The sequence below is a fragment of the Camellia sinensis genome, chromosome 5 (genome assembly GCF_055761805.1).
Source record: "Camellia sinensis isolate YWXY chromosome 5, ASM5576180v1, whole genome shotgun sequence".
Classification (NCBI taxonomy): Eukaryota; Viridiplantae; Streptophyta; class Magnoliopsida; order Ericales; family Theaceae; genus Camellia; species Camellia sinensis.
The window spans coordinates 218254716-218274174 of record NC_138965.1 but is presented as its reverse complement, the minus strand read 5'-3'; the positions used below and the strand labels follow the sequence as shown (position 1 = coordinate 218274174).

The 19459-nt window shown below is 34.8% G+C and overlaps 1 protein-coding gene and 1 pseudogene across 2 annotated transcripts; both read left to right on the top strand.

Moving 5' to 3' along the window:
• Positions 1 to 1806: 1806 nt before the first annotated feature.
• On the top strand, positions 1807 to 9236 carry LOC114304774 (agmatine deiminase-like; annotated as a pseudogene).
• Positions 9237 to 14854: 5618 nt separating this feature from the next.
• Positions 14855 to 18338, top strand: LOC114280196 (protein LAZY 1). 2 transcript variants are annotated; one of them, XM_028222527.2, is made up of 5 exons: positions 14855 to 14980; positions 15067 to 15127; positions 15767 to 16569; positions 17318 to 17603; positions 17957 to 18338. In XM_028222527.2, exons 1-5 carry the CDS (start codon positions 14975 to 14977, stop codon positions 17974 to 17976), a joined length of 1176 nt encoding a protein of 391 aa, XP_028078328.2. In that variant the 5' UTR covers positions 14855 to 14974; the 3' UTR covers positions 17977 to 18338. The 2 variants fall into 2 exon arrangements, with proteins under 2 accessions (XP_028078328.2, XP_028078327.2); XM_028222526.2 differs by having other exon boundaries at positions 15743 to 16569.
• The last annotated feature ends 1121 nt before the right edge of the window (positions 18339 to 19459 follow it).

Below are 19459 nucleotides of genomic sequence, written 5' to 3'. Positions count from 1 at the left end.
TGAGTGAAGAAGGGACCAAAAAGTGATATAAAATCACGCTGCTGTGAACTGATATATGCGAGGCTCGCTCGAGCGAAGAAGTTGTCGCTCGAGCGATCAAACACAACAAGTGGCCTCGCTCAAGCGCAATAAGCGTCGCTCAAGCGCACAATGAGAAGCTTCAGGTCTACCACCAATGCAGACGCACGCTCGAGTGCAAGAGTTCTCGCTCGAGCGAAGGAACAAATAACACGCGTCTCGCTCAAGCGCAAAAGTTCTCGCTCAAGTGAAAGCAGCGTCTAAGAAAGAAACCTGAGGACTCTCAATGCTCGCTCGAGCGCAAGAACCCTCGCTCAAGCGAATAAGCAAATACCCAAGGCTCGCTTGAGCGCAAAAAGCCTCACTCGAGCGAAGAAGCCAAAACCTGGGCAGCAACCATTTGTACCAATAGACAACCAACCTGTTCCAAACTCGCCCAACTAGTCCCAAAACTCAAATTTAAAGAATTAAAGGGAGGAAACAAGACATAGACAACAACAAACAATTACGGAACCCGAGACTGGAATACAATAAAGGTCGGGGTAAAACCAGGATTGCTATATGTAATGTTTGGTTCACTGAAATAAAATGAATGGAATGAAATTCCTTAGTTTCTTTATAAATTAATATTCCTTACAATGGTGAATGATGATTTCGTTTGTAATCTTTTTTAGTAAATCAAACGTGAAAATGGACATTATGATAAAATGATTACTCTATTCGACTTTCTTTTAATAAACCAAACATAAATTAAGACCAAAATAATTAACCAAACATAACTTAAAATTAAAATTATTTTGAGGCCATATTTTTTAAACAGAATTTGGGGATTGGCACACTACAACAAAATGCACCTTTGGCGACCAAAATTGGCGACCAAAAAAAATTTAGTCGCCAAAAGTTGTAGAAATGGCGACTAAAAAATTTTTTAGTCGGCAAAAGTAAAATATTTAGCTACTAATTTTTTTTAGTCGAGGTATATTATTTATTGGTGACTAAAAAAAAATTAGTCGCCAAAAATGCTAGAATTGGCGACAAAAAAAAATTTTAGTCGCTGTAGGTAGAGATTTGGCTACTAAAACACTTTATTAGCCGATTGGAAAATAAAAAATTATTTTTTACCTTTGGCGACTAAAATTTTAGTCGCCAATAGTTTATTTTCAGCGACAAAAAATAATTTTAGTCGCCGTAGGTAGAGATTTCGCTACTAAAATGCTTTAGTCGTCGATTGGAAAATAAAAAATTATTTTTTACCTTTGGCGACCAAAATTTTAATAGCCAAAAGTTTATGTTCAACGATGAAAAATAATTTTAGTCGCCAAAGAACTAAAATTATTGGAGGGAGATATTTTAAATAGTTTGGAGGGATTTATGAAATACTTTCAGCGACTAAAAACTTTTTGTCGCCAATGGTGTAATATATATATTTTGGTTTCCAAACCATAAACCAGCGCCTCTTCTCTCTTTCTTCAGCGGCTCTCCCTCTGCCTCTCCCTCTCACCACCGACTGTCACTACCACTGTCGCTGGCCAACGTCCATCTCCACCGTCGCACGTCACCACCGCCATCGCCGAAATCACCACTAACACTGCCGCAAATCACAGGTTTGTCACTGTCGCGTTCGGTCCTCTCCCTTGTTGTCGACCTGGGTCTCTCTCTTTGTGTCGAGCCATTCCCTCTCTCTCTGTTTCTCTCTCTCTCTTTCTCCTTTCCCCTATTTCCCTATTTCTCACACTTCATCTAGGGTTTATATGATTTTTTTAGCTTAATTTTGTGTTGATTTCGATAATGGGTTTGGTTGAAGTGTTTGATTTCTATGAAATTATGATATTCTTCATGTCGAAAATGGGTTTGATTTTCGTTTTATGGGTTTGATTTTCGAAATTATAATTATGAAGGAAAAATCTTGACAAAAAATGATGGTTATTTAAATATTTCACAAAGGAAATGGAGTAATGAATGAAAGGAATTGCTATATGGACACTGCAGTCTTTAGAGATTTATGGATTGAAAAGTTTATTTTAACCACTAAAATGATGACATCTGTTTGGGTAGTTTGTCGTAAGAGACAGCAAATCAAGTTTGGGGAACCTAGAGCGGAAGATTGCCGAAATTGATTGAAACTTTAATAGCTATAGAGGTTAGGCTATAGAATATGTATTTATAATGTCTACTATGTTAAATTATTTAATATTCCCTTAGAACTTTCTGAAAGTGCCCGACAGTTTTTCTTTGGCGAGAACTAATGAATCGTATAACTTGTAACTACTCTTTTTAAGCAATCCATTCATTCAACAATTTATTGAGTGTATGCAAACATGATTCAACCATTGCTTCCTTGCTGGAATACTGATAACTGATGCATATTTGTAAATAATGATGCTTTTGAACAATAATCAATTGTAAGATTCCAAAGCTTTTTCTTGTCCAGTAGTTGGGTTACCCTTGCGATGGAACCACAAAATACTGCTAATCATTGTCCTGATTAAGTGTTGCTTGATACTTGATATCATCGCCTATACCTTGGTTCAGTTACTAACAAATAGCATCAGTTTCCATCTATTATTGCTGTATAGTTTTTTGCTTTGAGAAAAGTAAAATTCTGTTCTATTGATCTGTCTAAATAAAAGTAGTTGCACTTTGATTGGTTTGAAATTTGTAGGCATCGATGAAGGTTGTTACAAAGACTGGAGTCTTGATATTCATGCGGCAAGGAAGGTTAGAAAGTTGTTTGTTTCAATTTTTTAAATGTTTTTTTTTTGTTTGTTTGTGTGTGTGTGTGCACGCGCGTGTGTGTGTGGAGAGTACACTCCTTTTTATATTCTCTCAAACTTTTTTCTTTAACTGTTAGATTCTGGAAGTTGAGAGAGTTCCTAGGTTTCCTCACTATATGATTCTTGAAGGTGGAGCAATTCATGTAGATGGAGAAGGTATCATTTTTTACATTACAAGGAAATCATACATTGTCTTGTCTGGCCTCTTTTAATTGATACATTTATAGTTGAAGAACATTTGGTTGTTTGTCTCTCGCTGATTCATTCATTCGTACATATATGATATCATGCACACGTATAGTTAAAGAAGAGATTGCTTAAATTTTTTACACTGGAGGCTAGTACAAAGTTGATCCCCCTTTCTTTATTCAAGATATTCAAGATGTTACAAGTGCACAAAATAGTTTTCAACAAGTTCCATTTCTTACCGCATCAGTTGTAATTTGTTAACTGTTCATAAGCCACTTTGAACAAAATGATACGTATACAGAGAAATAGAAGAAGATAATTACCTGCCTTTTGATTGCTTAGAATTGCACCAGAATTATGTAATATAGCTGCTCCTTTGTTTTAATAGGCCTTGGTCTTAACATTCATTTCTTATGAATGAAAAGCTAAGAATCTTTTGTAATAGCATTATTGGACAAAAAATTGACGTTGGGCAGGGAGGGAGGGAGCAGGAAGGGGTTACATTAGCCGAGTAATGTAGTGCCTTATTCCAACTGCTTATTAAAATCACTTTCATTGTCTACAAAGAAATGATATCTCTGTCACCACCGCCATAGGTGAATCTGATTTGGAAAAAACACCATAGATAGTTCTTGATACCCTTGGAATTCCCTCAATGTAAGTTGTACTGACACTTCGTGTTAGTACAGTCTAGATGTTGGGATTATAGGGCAACATTGATCTAAAAAAAAAGGGATTATTTGGTGATTCATAGATCAGGCTTGAACTTTTTTGGAAACCAATTTTGATTACAATTTTTCTCATTATATTTATGTGAAAAAATACATTTTATTTTTTTTAAAGAAAAAAATTTATGGAATAAATACATTTTATGGATCACTTTAGATCATTAAATTTTATGTTTTGGAATGAAGTGTGACATATTTCAAAGCACATGTTCCCAATCTCCAAACCGAAATCTCTAGAATAGTAATATAATATAATCCAATAACACAAGGAATATAAAATCTATTAGGGTGATGCTTGATGATAGCTCACTATTTTTATTATTAAAGGGGCCATAGGAGTTCCTTTCCTTCTTCTCATCCAATAATGAACCTTCATCAATCCTCTGCTTATTGTTTTTCTTTCTGTAATGATTATTTAGCTCATATTCTATTCGTGACCATCAACTAATGCATCACTGTATAGTTTGTTTACATAAAACACATTTCACAAATAGATTTCTAGTTGTTTCCTTATGGTTTCAAATATTGCATATTTCAGTTTTGTTCATAAATTGTTTCCTTCCTTCAGGGAATTGTCTTGCCACCGAGGAGTGCCTCTTGAATAAAAACAGGAACCCTTATTTGACTAAAGAGCAAGTTGAGGATGAACTTAAAGCATATCTTGGAGTCGAGAAGATTATTTGGTTGCCTCATGGATTATTTGGTACCCATTCACCTTGAATATTAAGCACACATGTATAAATATTTTGCACTGAAATTTGAGATGCCTTTCCTATATATTTCATCCATATTTTTTGGTCTACCTGGCAATCTAGATATTTCTTTAATTTGGTTGGTCCATGTGGCTATTTTTCTCAGCAGGATGATGATGAAGCATTCTCATGCTTAAAAATGATGCGTTGGTGTGCAATTATGCATGCGAACATGAAATTAATGTTGTATATAGAGTTTCTGCTGAAACCGTAGTTCTAGGATTTGAACTTCAAATAAGAGTTTAACACTGCAATTTTTGGTATCTGCTGCAATTTTTGCATTCTTTGGGTAGGTGTTGTGATGATCAGTAACTTGAATTGCAACCTAGTCCTTTCGAGCAATGGGCTCATGCCAAGTGCTAGACTTTTTGCATATCGAGAAAGATATAAATCATAGGGCTTTATTTTATTGGAAATTTCAAGCCTAGGCTGCTGCTTATGTTATATGGTATGAAAAGTTGTGTGTTCTGCTGTTGATACCTAGAACTTAGAAAGGATACAAATTTCTAAAGTTAAATATAGACAAACCTCATATTTTCGTTTCCCTTGTATCTTGCTATATATGCTACCTCTTGTTCATATCTTGCATTTAGCAAGTTAATATCTTTAAGGTATGTATTATCAATATGTCAATACCTTAAGCATTCTTCTGACATTAACTTGACTTTTGTTTATCTATTAGCTGTCTTCAAATTTCCCAAGGTATAATGTACATAATTTTGCCTTTAAATATGTTTTAATATATAATTTTTTCCCTGTATTTTGTGCATTTCTTGTATATAAGATTTCTGCTTTGTGTTGAGAAGGAAAAATCTTGACAAAAATTGATGGTTATTTATATATTTCACAAAGGAAATGGAGTAAGAGATGAAAGGAATTGCTATATGGACACTGCAGTCTTCAGAGATTTTGGGCTTGCTGGAAAACTCTTCCGTTCTAAAAATCCTTAGAACAAATACAACAAAATCTAGTACTGCTTTAGTGGGAGAATAACTTAACTCCTTTGTAATTTTGGTTTTGAAAGTTTTGAAATTATTTAGGGGTTGTGGACAACAGTGAGAGGCGAAGGAATAGAGTTGGTAAGATGATTGCGACTACATATTTAGGATGGACCATCCTACCAATACTTTATAAATCCTGCTAATATATGTTTCCTAGTTGCAGTTCAGAAATAGATGAAACGGGAAGATGTAATTCTGGTACCCATTATTTGACCCTTGGTCTATGCAGGATAGCATGCTTTGAGAGTAAAAACTTTATGCAAGGAAATAAAGTTTCCTTATCTATTGTGACTACATATTTATCTTCATCCTGTGCCTTCTGAATCCTTATCATCCTATCTATTTTCCTATGAGGATATGGGATCAATAATCTTGATTTTGACATTAATGTGTACTAATTGGGCGTTGTTTTTAATAAAAGTTTGTATATAGAAGTTGCTAGAGTTACTTTCTCCAACATGTTTGTGATTTTTCCTGCCTCATCGTTGAAGCTTTTCCTATTGATTACTCAAGAGGAAAAAATAAAAAAGACCAAAGTTTAAACAGGATATTTTTAGTGAACTAAGGCCTTTAACATGATGTTTTGCAGGTGATGATGATACTAATGGTCATATTGACAAATTGTGCTGTTTTGTGAAGCCTGGTGTGGTTTTGTTGTCCTGGACTAATGATGAATCAGATCCTCAGTATGAGCAATCTGTGGAAGCCTTTTCTGTTCTCTCTCATGTTACCGACGCTAAAGGTAGAAAAGTAGAAATTATTAAACTCCATGTACCTGTGCCACTTTACATGACAGATGAAGAGGCAGCAAGACTAATTTAGGTAAACATGATTCTTAGAATTTTACTGTCACAACTCTGTATCGGTTCTAGCTACTCTTTATCCACTAACTGAAAAGTAAATTTACATTTTTTGAGATGTTATGCTCATGTTTACTGAACAATACTCATGGAGATCAAAATTTACTAGTTTTAGGAATGTCAATCTGCAGAACTTGAGGTTAATTTTCCTCCAACAAGAGGGGAATAACGTAACCTAGTCGATGTGAGACCCACGAGAAGATGATAAATTGATTACTAGTGTTAAGTACTTTGTCTTTGATTTAATATTTTTATATTTTCTTTCTTTTAGGACTTTTAATGGCTTTAGTGATAAGACTTCAGTTTTTTAGGTATCTATGCTGGGTAGGAATTAGGATTGGTTTGTGAAAGTTTCCACAGATTTTCATGATTATCTACAGACTACACAACCTATAAATAGGCTCTATTGCTGTAAAACGAATTTGGTATCACATGCATGAATAAAGTTAGATTTGATTGATACATCTCCCTCCCTCTCTATGTTGCTGTTGCTTTTTCATCCTAAATCTCTCTCTTCTCAGGTGGCGGTTCTCTTCTCCTCTATGTTTCTCTCGTCTTTACCTCCCTCTCTCTTATTTACTCTTCATTTTCCCCTCTTCTCTTATATCTCCACTTTTCATATATTTATATTTTGTCTTATTCATTGTCCTTGACTTTCTTGCTATCTTTTCTCTCTTCATTATATTCTTCTTCTATTTTATCTCATTGTTCTTCTCGTCTCCTGTCTTATCTTATTCTTCTACTCTCTTTCATCTTTTTCATCTCCATCTTGTAACATGAAAAAACAAAAAACATCATATTATTTTCCTAATCACGTGTTCGAAGAAATTCTCATGAAGGCCATGCTACTTTATGTGTCTGTATGTATATGTATGTGCACACATACTCATGCAAGTAAATATCAAGAATTAAGGTGTCTGCATGAGTTTTTGTCTCCTTTACAATATATATACTCTTTCACGTAAGCCGTTATGTTGACTCCTGACAAAAAAAGGAGACATTGTAAATTTTGTAAATTTAGTTAACCTCTCTAAGAATGCGTGTATGAGATTATCTCCTATCGTCCTGATGTTTATTTCGTGCTTTATTTTATGTGTTCTATTAATCATGTGAGACGTAAATCAAATACATTAGGTCCTCATATTGCTGATGTTTTGAGAACAGAATGGTGAGGCTAAACCACGACTTCCGGGATCAAGGATTGCTGCTTCTTATGTGAACTTCTACATTGCAAATAAAGGTATTATCACACCGCAATTTGGGGACCAGAAGAGGGACGATGAAGCTGTTTGTGTCCTTTCTCTGGCCTTTCCAGATCATGAAGTAAGTGATACTATTAATTCGTTGTTGCCTGCTTATATCTACATGTTTTACAACCTTCATTCCTAGAACACATGAGAGTGAAATATCAAAGCTTTTTGTCTTTGTCCATATCTATCAAATTCTAAATGATTTATTGAGCCCTAAGTGTTGCCCATGCAGACACAATTCATTTTGATCAATTATGATGAATGAAAAATCGATGGATTAAAAGCTTCAAAGATTTAGGCCTCGTTCCAAAATCCTTATACCAATGTAAATCTGAACATCAAAGAAGGTAGGCACACCAATGTAGGGAATGTGAGGACCAAATGTGGAATAATAAAGACGATTGACAACTAGAAATTGAATGCTATAATTAATGGATCTAAAGTGAAAAGGATCATTTGCAAACTGTTTATTTTGTTTATTTTTGACCATTTATAATAATGCCAATGTGGTATATTTCTCTATTACAACTATGGGAAGTTGTAATAGTCCAAAATGCCAAATGGTTTGAAGTGTCCAAATATTTATTTTTCTTATGGTTTTTCTACAACATGGTACTATAAAAAGACAATTCTCTGTGCTTCTGGAGATGACTGCTAAACTAGGATTCTGGTGACTTGGGAAAAATATAATATTTTAGTACTCAGCAGGCATGTGACACTGTCTTTTCAATGGGATCATAATATTTTATATAATCAAGGTTATCTTTGATGGAAGTAACAGAAGGAATGCTTGAAATTCTGTATTGAAGGGTTGGTTCTTTTGTTTATTCGTTTATTTAGTAGACCTTTTAAGGGACACCTTCCATCTTATTTTCGAAAATCAAACCCACAAAACAAGGAATGCTAGGACCATATAAATGTTAGTGATAAATGAGGGAAAATATGTCACTTCATCTTCTCATTATGTGAATATTGTGTTAATGCTTACAAATTTCCTCAGTGCATGTCGAATATCTAATTCTAGTGTTTGTCTGGATTAATTGGGGGTGAATTGAGATGATTCCCTGTTTACAAGTATCCCATACTTTTTGGGTATTTTAAAAATAGACAGTTTAAATAGAAAATATATACAAAATGATGTGTTAATGATACTTATAAAAATTATGGGGACAACTGGGAAAATGTGTTGAAATCGATAACAAGTGTTTCATGTTCTTGCTGTCTTTTCCCCCTCGTGTCCTGGTTGATTTTCTTCTTTCTTCTCATCCAAAACATGATGCGATGGTCTAAAACAACTGGTTAGGTAAATGTCATCATTATATTAATGAAAAAGTCAAGTCCAAGTATTGACAAAGAAAAAGCTCTTTATAATATCTTCCTAGCATGAGTATTTTTGTTAAATATTTTATCAAGCTCAAGTTCAATTTTTTTATCAAGCTCCCTCGATGGCACATGCAAGGTTACTTAATTATGTTAAATGTTTCATAATAATATCTTCCTAGCATGACTATTTTTGTTTCTCGAAATGCCTTATTTTCGTATTGTAGGTATGGGACCTTGTTACTGGAAGACTTTTACAAACTCGAGCTTTTCCACTACCAATTACTGCAATAGTTGTTGATCCAACAGAAATGAAGTTATTTTCTGGTGGTATAGATTACTAGTGGATATTTCTTTTTTGTATACGGAGGACATCGTTTTTGTATGATTATCTGTTTGTATGGAATTATTATTTTGGGTTGGATTGTATTTGGTTTGTGTAGAATTTGATGTTACAAGACCAAATTTTTGGATGGTTGAAAGTGAAATAGAAATAGACACATGTATTGTTTTGTTTATATACAGGGTGCAGGTTGCACGAAATAAATACAGGTTGTGCAGAAATCAATAATAATAAAAAAAATGATACTAAATAAAGTTTTTGGTGACTAAATGTTTAGTAGCCAAAAAAACAAAATAAAACTTGTTGGCTCTTAAAAATTTAGTAGCCAAAAACAAACCAAAGATTTTTTGACGACTAAAAATTTTGTGGTAAAAAATATATGAGACTTTAGGCGACTAAATAATTTAGTAGCTAAAAAAAATATGAAAATTAATTTTTTTTGGCGACTAAATATTTAGTAGCTAATAATAAATGATACTTTGGGCGATTAAAAGTTTTAGTTGCTGAATATGAAAATTAATTTTATTTGAAAACTTTTGGCGACTAAATATTTAGTCGCCAATTTATGGCTTTTGGCTACTAAAAAATATTTAGTCGCCAATATCTTGTACTTTTCCCTACTAAAACATTAGTAGCCATTTATAGGACTTTTGGCGAATAAATTTTTTTTAGTCGCCAAAACCTTCACCGACCGTTTTCCGGCGACAAATCTAGTGACCAAAATATTTAGTCAGGAAAAGGTTTCGACGACTAAAAACCTTACTTTTAGTCACCAAAAATGTATTTTCTTGTAGTGCCCGCCTTACCTCAGGGCCGGCTCTGCACGGGAATAGTTATGGCACTGCCGACGTAGACAATCTGGATACGCTAATAGTCAGGTTAGTGCTGTAAATCATGTGAATCATAGCCGTTGGATTAAGAAAATATCAAAATACTTTCATGGAACATTAGACAAACAGAAAGAGCCCAGAAAGGTACCTCCATGTCTCTCAGCTTGTTCATTTCTCAATTGGTCTCATCTGTCCGTGCTACTATTTGTGATGAATTCTGTTGACTTTAATAAGATACAGTGTAAGAATTGTTGGCCACATGCGGATATATAATTGGATACCCTGGTGCAACATGTAGAGAGAAAACCCCCCATGCGTCTTTGTCTGACCAAAAACATAAAAAAAAAGTGCAAGTCACGCCTCGTTTGGCAAGTAACTATTTTAATTAAAAAGTTAAAAAATTATTAAAAAAATTAAAAAGTCAACAACTCATATCCAAAAGTCAAAAATTCTCTTTTTTCTCTACTTTTTGCACATCTTTTCGTAAAAAGCCAACAAGTCATCCCAAACATACTAATTTTTTTTACATCATATTTTAACTAAAAAATTAAAAAGTTACTAAAAAAGTCTGTTCTCAAACGAAGGCTTAGTATGCATGCGTGTCTATTATAGATAATAGCACCGTTGCAGCGATAAAATAGTGTTATCTATAGAAAAATGTTATTTCACATGATGTGAGTCATTGTTTGTCTCCTAAGAACAATACGGCATGAACAAGCCTTTTGAGTGTAATAATTGAAATCAAAAAATTTACTATTAGAGCCAGCGAACTTAACCTGAAACTTGTCAACTCTCTCAATTTTAACAGTTTAAATCCAATTTAAATTTATCTAATAATAAATTGGTTGCATCTTGAAAACCTATTAAAATTGACTTTAAATGGGTTGAACATTAGTACTTGTTAAATTTGAAAATAAAACAAACAACAAATGAACCACATTGCCTAGATACTAAAGTAATGAGAATTATAAGCATGACGGCACCCTCATTGCAATAATTAGCTTTTAAGATTGAGTTCACAAACTACCACCACCACTAGGCTGCAAAATGGCTTTAAAAGTCAACAAACTGCTACTCGGTAACTCGGCTTGTTTGCAGTTCTAAAATGAATTGGATATATATACCGTTAAATTTGCCGCGACCATTATCAATGTATAATTTGGTCACCACCACTATCAATTTATAATTGGGAATGGATCATCTAATGAGCAAGTTTGCCAAAAAGGGCACCTAGATAGACAAGGGCCATGGTCTAATGCGTACCTCAACATTATCTGCACCACACAATCGTGAGGTGTCGAGCCATCTGCAATTGACATCCACAACCGCCAGCAAAACAGGTAACCATCCTTGTACCTTGCATGCAAAGGTCAAGAATCAATCACCCATGAGAGAGTCCCATGACCAATCAAACACCATTACCATTAATCCAATCAAGTCATTCTAAATCAACACAAAGAAGAATGTGTTTGACATTATCTATATGTCTGCTTTTGATACAATCTTTATCACTGCTCAGTGGATCAATTTATTTGATAATTAAGAGATGCAGATAGAGGCTAACCCACCCCCACACCACTTCACTTTTTAAGCTGAGATGACAATTGAGTCAATCAATTATTGACGAAACGACCCATAATTGCCAACCCTTCATGTGTCAATATCCCAATTCTTAAAAAGAAAAGAACATATTGAACCGAACATAACTTAGCCACGTCCTCTAAAAACTTTTTGGGCAACATGATATAAATAATAGTTGCCGACATCCCCACCAATTGCTAGATTGCTGTTAACGAATTGAGTTGTTTTTAAATTCCTTTGAACTCAACTTATTTGTTAAATGAATAAGTTTGAGTTACATTTTGGTTTGTTTAGTAATCGAATTGGCCTCAATAAAGCCAAGCTCAACTCAAATAAGCTCCTGAACACAACTATATATGAATTAACAGTGTTTTTAATTTATTTCTTTTATTTCCTTATTTATGTTTAACATTTCTACAAATCTACATATTTGATTGATAAATTTTATTAATAATATGATCATTCTTTTATATTTTGCTCATAATCTTCTTATTTTTCTCTTAATATGCATATTAATTTACAAAGCTCAAGTTTCTCAAAATACTTGACGAGTTGAGCTCAAGCTCGAGTCTTTAAATTGAGATAGACTAATTTTCAATGAGTCAAACTCAAACATTCTAAAGCTCAGCACTATTTGTGATACATTGGAGTATCAAAAATCTAAAACAAGAAAAAATAAAAAATAAAAAATTGAATTTGACAACCAACCAATGCTACGCCCAAAGCATAACTTTCATGCTGCCAATCACAGCATTACAATCACAATTTAAGAATGTGGTTGAAAGTGGATATTACAATCACAATTTAAGAGTCACTTTTTAAGTTCATTTCCAGTGCCCTAATATCCTAAATGTTTCAAGTGAGAGGAAGGTTGCCCTTCCAGACTTCAACAAGAGTAAAAGCAGAATTTATACATACCTGTTAGATGTCTCTGGCTGGGTTGGCTCAAATTGTACTTTAGTTCGTTGTTGTATTCCGAAAAAGAGCATACATATCTGGGGGAGTCCTAAAGTTTTCCACCGCCCATCAAATCTATCTCCATCCTGAAGCTGGGAAGTTCAAGGGTTTATAAAGAATTTTATATCTAAACCTAGCATGTTAAACATTGATCCCAAACAAAACTTGCAGTTTCTATCATGGTAGCACCATTCCACAGCTCATTGCTTCATCCCTACAATAACATTGTGGCATATGATCATGATTAATTCATATTTCAATTATTTGATGACGGTATCAGGTCAAATTCAAGAAAGTGGGGAATAAAAATTGTAGAGAAATTTGCCACTACATTCCAACTTTCATTGTTCATCAATCATAAACAGTTCAAGCATACAAATACACATTTCTGCCAAAATGAAAGATAATCACATAAAAATTTGAATATCATTAAAAATTTATTGGCCGTCCACCTTATCTTGACATTTTCTCTCAGTTTCATCTTCAATTCTAGATAAAAATGTGTTTCAGAGATTCCAAAATCTTACAGCTTAATCCTCCAAGCATCAAACTTACAGCTGTTGGGTTTTCTTATCATCAAGCAATTAAGCAGTCGGAGAGTACCTAGCTCAGTTAAAACAAAGTTTGCTTTTAAAAATGCTCTTAGGAGATCCAAAGGCTAATGAGAGAGATGGTGGAACGTTGACACACTTATGGTTCTCATCTATCTTTTTCCACACAAAGTATGCTTCTCTGCTTACTTCTAATTCAACGAAATTATTTTTATAGCTTAATAAAATATGTGGTACATATGCTGTCATGCATAAACACACTTGTAAAGACGTATATTCCCATCAAGAATGGCCCCGTTGATAGTCTCTTGACACTTAAAAACTTTTTCTCTTATATGTAAAGATGCTTGTGGGGTGCCTAGTTCCTTAAAAACCAACAGACCAGTACCTGATGGGCCTCATTTATGAAAAGGACATATTTCCAATGAAAATTGCTATAGTATAAACAAGAACATGCCTGGCTGACAATGAAAGAAGATGGCATCATCACACGTGCCAAATTTATTGACGCAAGCCAAAAAGTACCAGAGACTGTTGGGACACCAGTCCACGTATATAGTAGTTATGTGGCGATACTGAACATTGATGTCATGTTAATGCTTGATAACATATTTTCACCAATCACGAGCGGTGTGAAATGAGGTTACTGAGGTTGGGTTGTTACTTGCAGCTAACATATTGTAATGAAAGCATTACAGAATGTAAAACACATTTTTAAGTGTTCAGTTAAACCTGCATTAGTATACCAAATTCAATCAGAGCATGACCTGTACAAAACAGAAAAATATAAGATAGCAAACAACACAAACAAAATTTATTGTTATCAGTGGCAAAGATAAAGATATCTGTTAAGAGGCACTAACACAGTTATATCAGTGAATCAGGTAAGGGAATTTCAACACTGAAAAACAAAGAAAAAATAAAGAAAAGAAGAAGAAGAAGATCAGGTTCCTTTTAGTTAGAACCACCCTCAGAAGGGTAGACCCACCACCAAGTGCTTGGATAAAACTTTTTGGGTCCCTAATGAAAAAAGATCTTCTTCTTTGTCATATTATCTTTGAATTCATTAGGGTCCAACAAAATATTCTCAGGACCTATGTTACATGGATTTGGATACGGGTTCATATCTTGAGATTGGATACATCAAATCTCAAATTTAAGGGTACATGAATTAGGCAAAATATCATATTTTTTATTTTTAAACTATTATGTGAGATAAAATGATATTAGATGTAACATAGTGTCAAAAAAATATATTTTACTTATTTCATAGTAATTATACAACAAATATACATACAAATACGAATATATAAGAATTGTCCACTAAAAACTATCACACATTCCACACCCTTGACCGAGTGTCGAGTGTCCGAAACCGGTATTTAATTTATTTTGAAGAATCCATGTAACATAAGCTCTGGACTCCACTCAAATTGGAAGTCCAATGACATAACTATAAGAAGGCATGTGTTCTGATAGGTGCAGACCAAACCGCTAACCATGTACTAAACACAAACCAGGAGACCAACCTCACAAGTGCACAGCCAGATAAAATCATGAGCTCATGGGGTCCTCTGACCCCACTCCCCATTAGGCCACATTATTCGATTTTGATACAAAATAGCCAACCAAATCTTGTAACTTTCTCAATGTTTCTCTCTACCTGCCTTAATTTGAGGTCCTTGGAGCCTTTCAGGACACATTTTTGGCATCACATTCATTAAATAGTCATAGTCCTTAATACGAAAAGCACACCGTCTCTCACTTCCTCCTACTGCCGAAGTGGTCTAAATCAAGCACTCTGAAGAAAGATCAAAAAAATGAAGGTAACTCCAATTTATGTTGAAATTTGGATGATGAAAACGGTTCTTAATATTTTCTGAGTTCATGTTTTCATATATCTTGATTGCAGTTACTTGGTTGGATGCATCGCAAGTTCCGGGCCAATGAACCACTGAAGGATTTTAGCATAGGTAAGTCATGTATACCCTTATATATTTTTCTGCTAACGCTTTGCTAAAGCAATAATGAAAAGATTGGTGCACATATTAGAGTCAGACTGTAAGTGCAGTATTAAACATAATCACGAGTAGTCATTATAATATTTGTGGTAAGACCAATATAATCTAGCAGCATAATCAGTAGATCACTGGAAATTCGATAAGTCAGGTGTTGTTTAGGAAAGACAGCTTCAAAGCAAAGTAGCTGTTACATACCTGGAAATAATTAACCGCATAAGACCTGTGTACTTAGCAACTCTCCATGCTGCATGCTTATTTATAGCTGGAGTACAGCTTCAAGTTCAACGGAATGAACTACATACTGTAAGATTGTTACACTTGACATTCCCTTTGAGTATAATGCTAATTGTTTTCCCAATCGATACACGTTCCCGATTCCTGTACTGAAAATTGAGATAATGGTAAGCATCAACAAGCCCATGAGTCATGATCCATAATATTTAAAACAACAGCAAAGCATAATATGCCATTAATTCTTTTGAGATGCATTTGAAAACACAAACCTACATGACATCCCTCCCAACTAACCTCACCATTATCCCAATTATTTAACATTTCTTCTGTCAGGGAATTCTTGTACTTGTCTTTCAGGGCAGCCATCACTGGATGACCAACAGTACTACCCAAAGTCAAATTTTGGCACTAAATCCTTAGGCAAAGCACAGAGAGACAACCATCTGCGAAAATCATTTGCCAGCCTAGAAGCAGCAAGAGTAGAAGAAGACGACTTTGAAGAAGAATCTTCAGTTGCGATTTCCGAGCTCTTCCATGGCTTCCTTACCATAGGTACTCTTGGTTCAGACCCAGTCATCACAGACCCATCAACGCCAACATTTGCCATATCAGTTGAGAACATAACTGAAAAAGAAACAGAAGTAACAGAGAATGAACTGAAGCTTATTAATGATGAGTTGGAGAAGGTGCTGGGGGCTGAAGGAGACGGTTGCAATGACTCATCTGGGAGAAACAGTCATGTTAGTACTGGAAGAAACAGTTATGTTAGTACTGGAAGAAGCAGCCATGGTAGCACCATTACACTTAGCGGAAAGCCATTGGAAGGCACAGAGACCAGTGGAAATGGAACAACAATCTGTCCACTCCAGGGCTATCTGTTCGGATCAGCAATTGAGTTGCCCGAAACAACCACAGTGGTAAAGAAGGAACATAGAACATCACTTGGGGAGCTGTTTCAGAGGACAAAAATAGCGGAGGAAAATTATGTAGCCAAAAGTGAGAGGGGAGAAAAACGGACAGAAAAGGAGACAGATAAATCAGCCATACACCTCATGAAAAAGATGCTGAAGAAAAGAATGGTTCATGGTTCTTCTCGGAGCTCCACCACATCGACTGGGGGAAATGTTGACTCTGCTTCATCTGAGACAAAACTGCATAAGGTATGTGTACTTCTAGTTTAGATCTATATTACATGAACTTGGGCGCAATGCATATCAAAATGCAGGACCCAACAAATCTCAAATTTAAGGTACGCAAACTCGGCGAAAAAAGGTCAATTTTTTGTTTATATTATTTTTAATATATTATGTGAGACAAAATGGAAACATATGTCAAAAAGGCATTTTACTTATTTTAAATCAATTATACAACAATATATATATATATATATATAATGATAGTGTTGCATATAATTATGTAAGAAGCATCCGATGGAAAGTGTCAGACACATACAGATATTTGATTTACTTTGAAGTATCTACCTAACATAGGTTTAGATACTAGATCTTCTGAAACGAGCACACACAGCACTGCATCTCCTAGACGTTGTTTTGTTGGTACCATTAAGATAAAAAAAAAAAATATCCCCATAATTGAGGATGTTAGGAGGGATAGACTGGATACAGACTTGATCTTCGATGTAATATGCACAAAGTGGCTCCCCTCATATTGAAACCCATGTTCTCATGCTTGGCATCCCGAGCATTTTACCATTGCTCCAAGCACAATATCATCTGTAATTCAATTACAAAGAACATAATGTGAAGTGTCAATAAACCAATCAGATGGTTGGTTGTCACTAAGCTTTTCCGAGTATTTCACTGAATCTGAATCCTACAGGATGCACTAGCAAGTCCAGGTTATGTATTCTCTGATTGGTTTCCTAATTCAACAAATTACTGCATGCAGATCCTCCACATGTTCCACAGGAAAGTCCATCCTGAAAGCTCCACGGCTGCACGAAAATCTCATAAGCCTCGTAAAAATGACATAAAGAACAACATCACCTATGAGGGGGGCTACAATAATGGAGATGGAATGCTCCCAGACGAAGATATCATGATATTTCCTCAGAGAGCCCTCTCAAGAGAGAGCATTAGACGCTTCAAGAGCCACTCCAACCCACCCCAAGTCACACTCAGTGGAAGCGATTCAAATGGGAACAGGGAATTCTGGATCAAAACAGATGCAGACTGTAAGTACACATATATCTCCCATCCCAAAATCCAATCTACATGCCAGAGTCTGGTGATTGTAGTGTGACAGAGACTAGATTATGGACCATAGATCCTGGAATTTATTATCACTCTTTGGCTGCTGAAGATGTAACTAAATTTTCTCGATATGCATGAAGGGAAGCCCTCCTACTTGAGGTCCCAATCTAGTTTCACACTTACATTCTCTAATTAGCACAAGTCATATATGGGTTCAGATATCATGTCCTCCTGAAAATTGGTAGCATGTAAGGCACTAATGTAGATATAATTATTACAGTGGTCCAATTATTTTCGTAAGTAACCTCACTCAGTTCTATTGTTTACACTGCAGACTTGGTGTTGGAGCTCTAGAGGGCAGAAGATGCATTCTGAAGTGTGGTTATGATATATTAGCATTAAACAGTAAGAGTGTATTATATTTATAAATATTCTCCTCCTGGATGATTATTTTCTAGCAATATCTGAGTGGTTATATCCTAATAAGCTAGAGAATGATAAAAGAATAAAAGAGGTCCCTCTCTAAATACCCATGAGTATATGTCAAGATTGAGGTCTATCCGTCTGTTAGTAAACATGGTTCAATTATTCTGAGTGTAAGGTTTGATATGTTGGCATCATACATGATTTCCACATGAATTCGTTGTTATTTCTCTTCTAGAGAGATGAATTATTCTAAAAAATCAATCAGAAAGGAACAACAAAATCTTTCTTAATCCCACCATTTATTTTATACCATTGGAGTCTTCTTGACAAGACAAGTTACCTACCCAAAACAATGCTAAAGTTGTAGAACGTTTCTAGCTAATCATTCTTCCTTCATTTACCTTGATGTTCCTTTATTTTCTTTTTCTTCCCCTAATTTTTTCTGCGTAAAATGTGGAAAGGTCAATTGTTGCTGTTTGATATACAATGATTCCACAATTAAATTGGTCCGGGTTCTTATTTTCAAACATTTAACATAAACTATGAGTTCTTTTTTTCAAAAACAGGACTGCTCTGGAACATTAACACCACTTCAAGGGTTCAAACAATTATGAGGGAGTGCATAAGGAGTACAGAAAAAATATTTCTATCAGGCTAAAAAACTTCTGGAGTGGTAGAAGTCCAGACTTAAATGTTTTCAGAAAGCAGTGTAAATCCAAAAAGTACTGACACAGATAAAACAACATAATGTTACATGCATATGCATCCAACTGGTAATTAACAGGAATAGTTGCAACAGCATTCGACAGTACATAAAAGTGAAAAGCCTATAATAATAACATTGCTCTCAGATGTATAAAGTATATGAAGCTTTCCATAGTAGAGGCAGAATCAGCCCTAATCGCCCAAGGCCTTTAAAATTTACATGGCATGTGCATATCATTTTGCATTTTCATAGCTATTAGTGAACATGAACAATGATACAGTAGGCAAAAACAAAGAAGCAACACAATATACAAACAGTGCTTCTTTCAGAAATGTAAGCAAAATGCTCATTGAATATCAACATATGAAGGGTTTGATCTGAATATATACAATTGAATAAAAGAATCCAACCACCAACTAAACCTTACAATGAAAACAGTGAACTGTCATCACATTGTTTTATTTTATCCATGTCAAAAAAGCAAATCACACATCCTCAGCACACTGACACGTAAACTTATTGAATTGATGGGACAAGATTACAAGTGGTTTATTGATTATCCTGAACATTCGTAGTTAACATAATCTGGCCTCAGGTCTGTCAAATTCAAATTGAGTGGAATGGGTCAGAGCAAGCATCTGAAAAACAATCCGTGCTTAGGATTGAAACTTTAATCCTATATTTGGATCTAGTATTTGTTTAGAG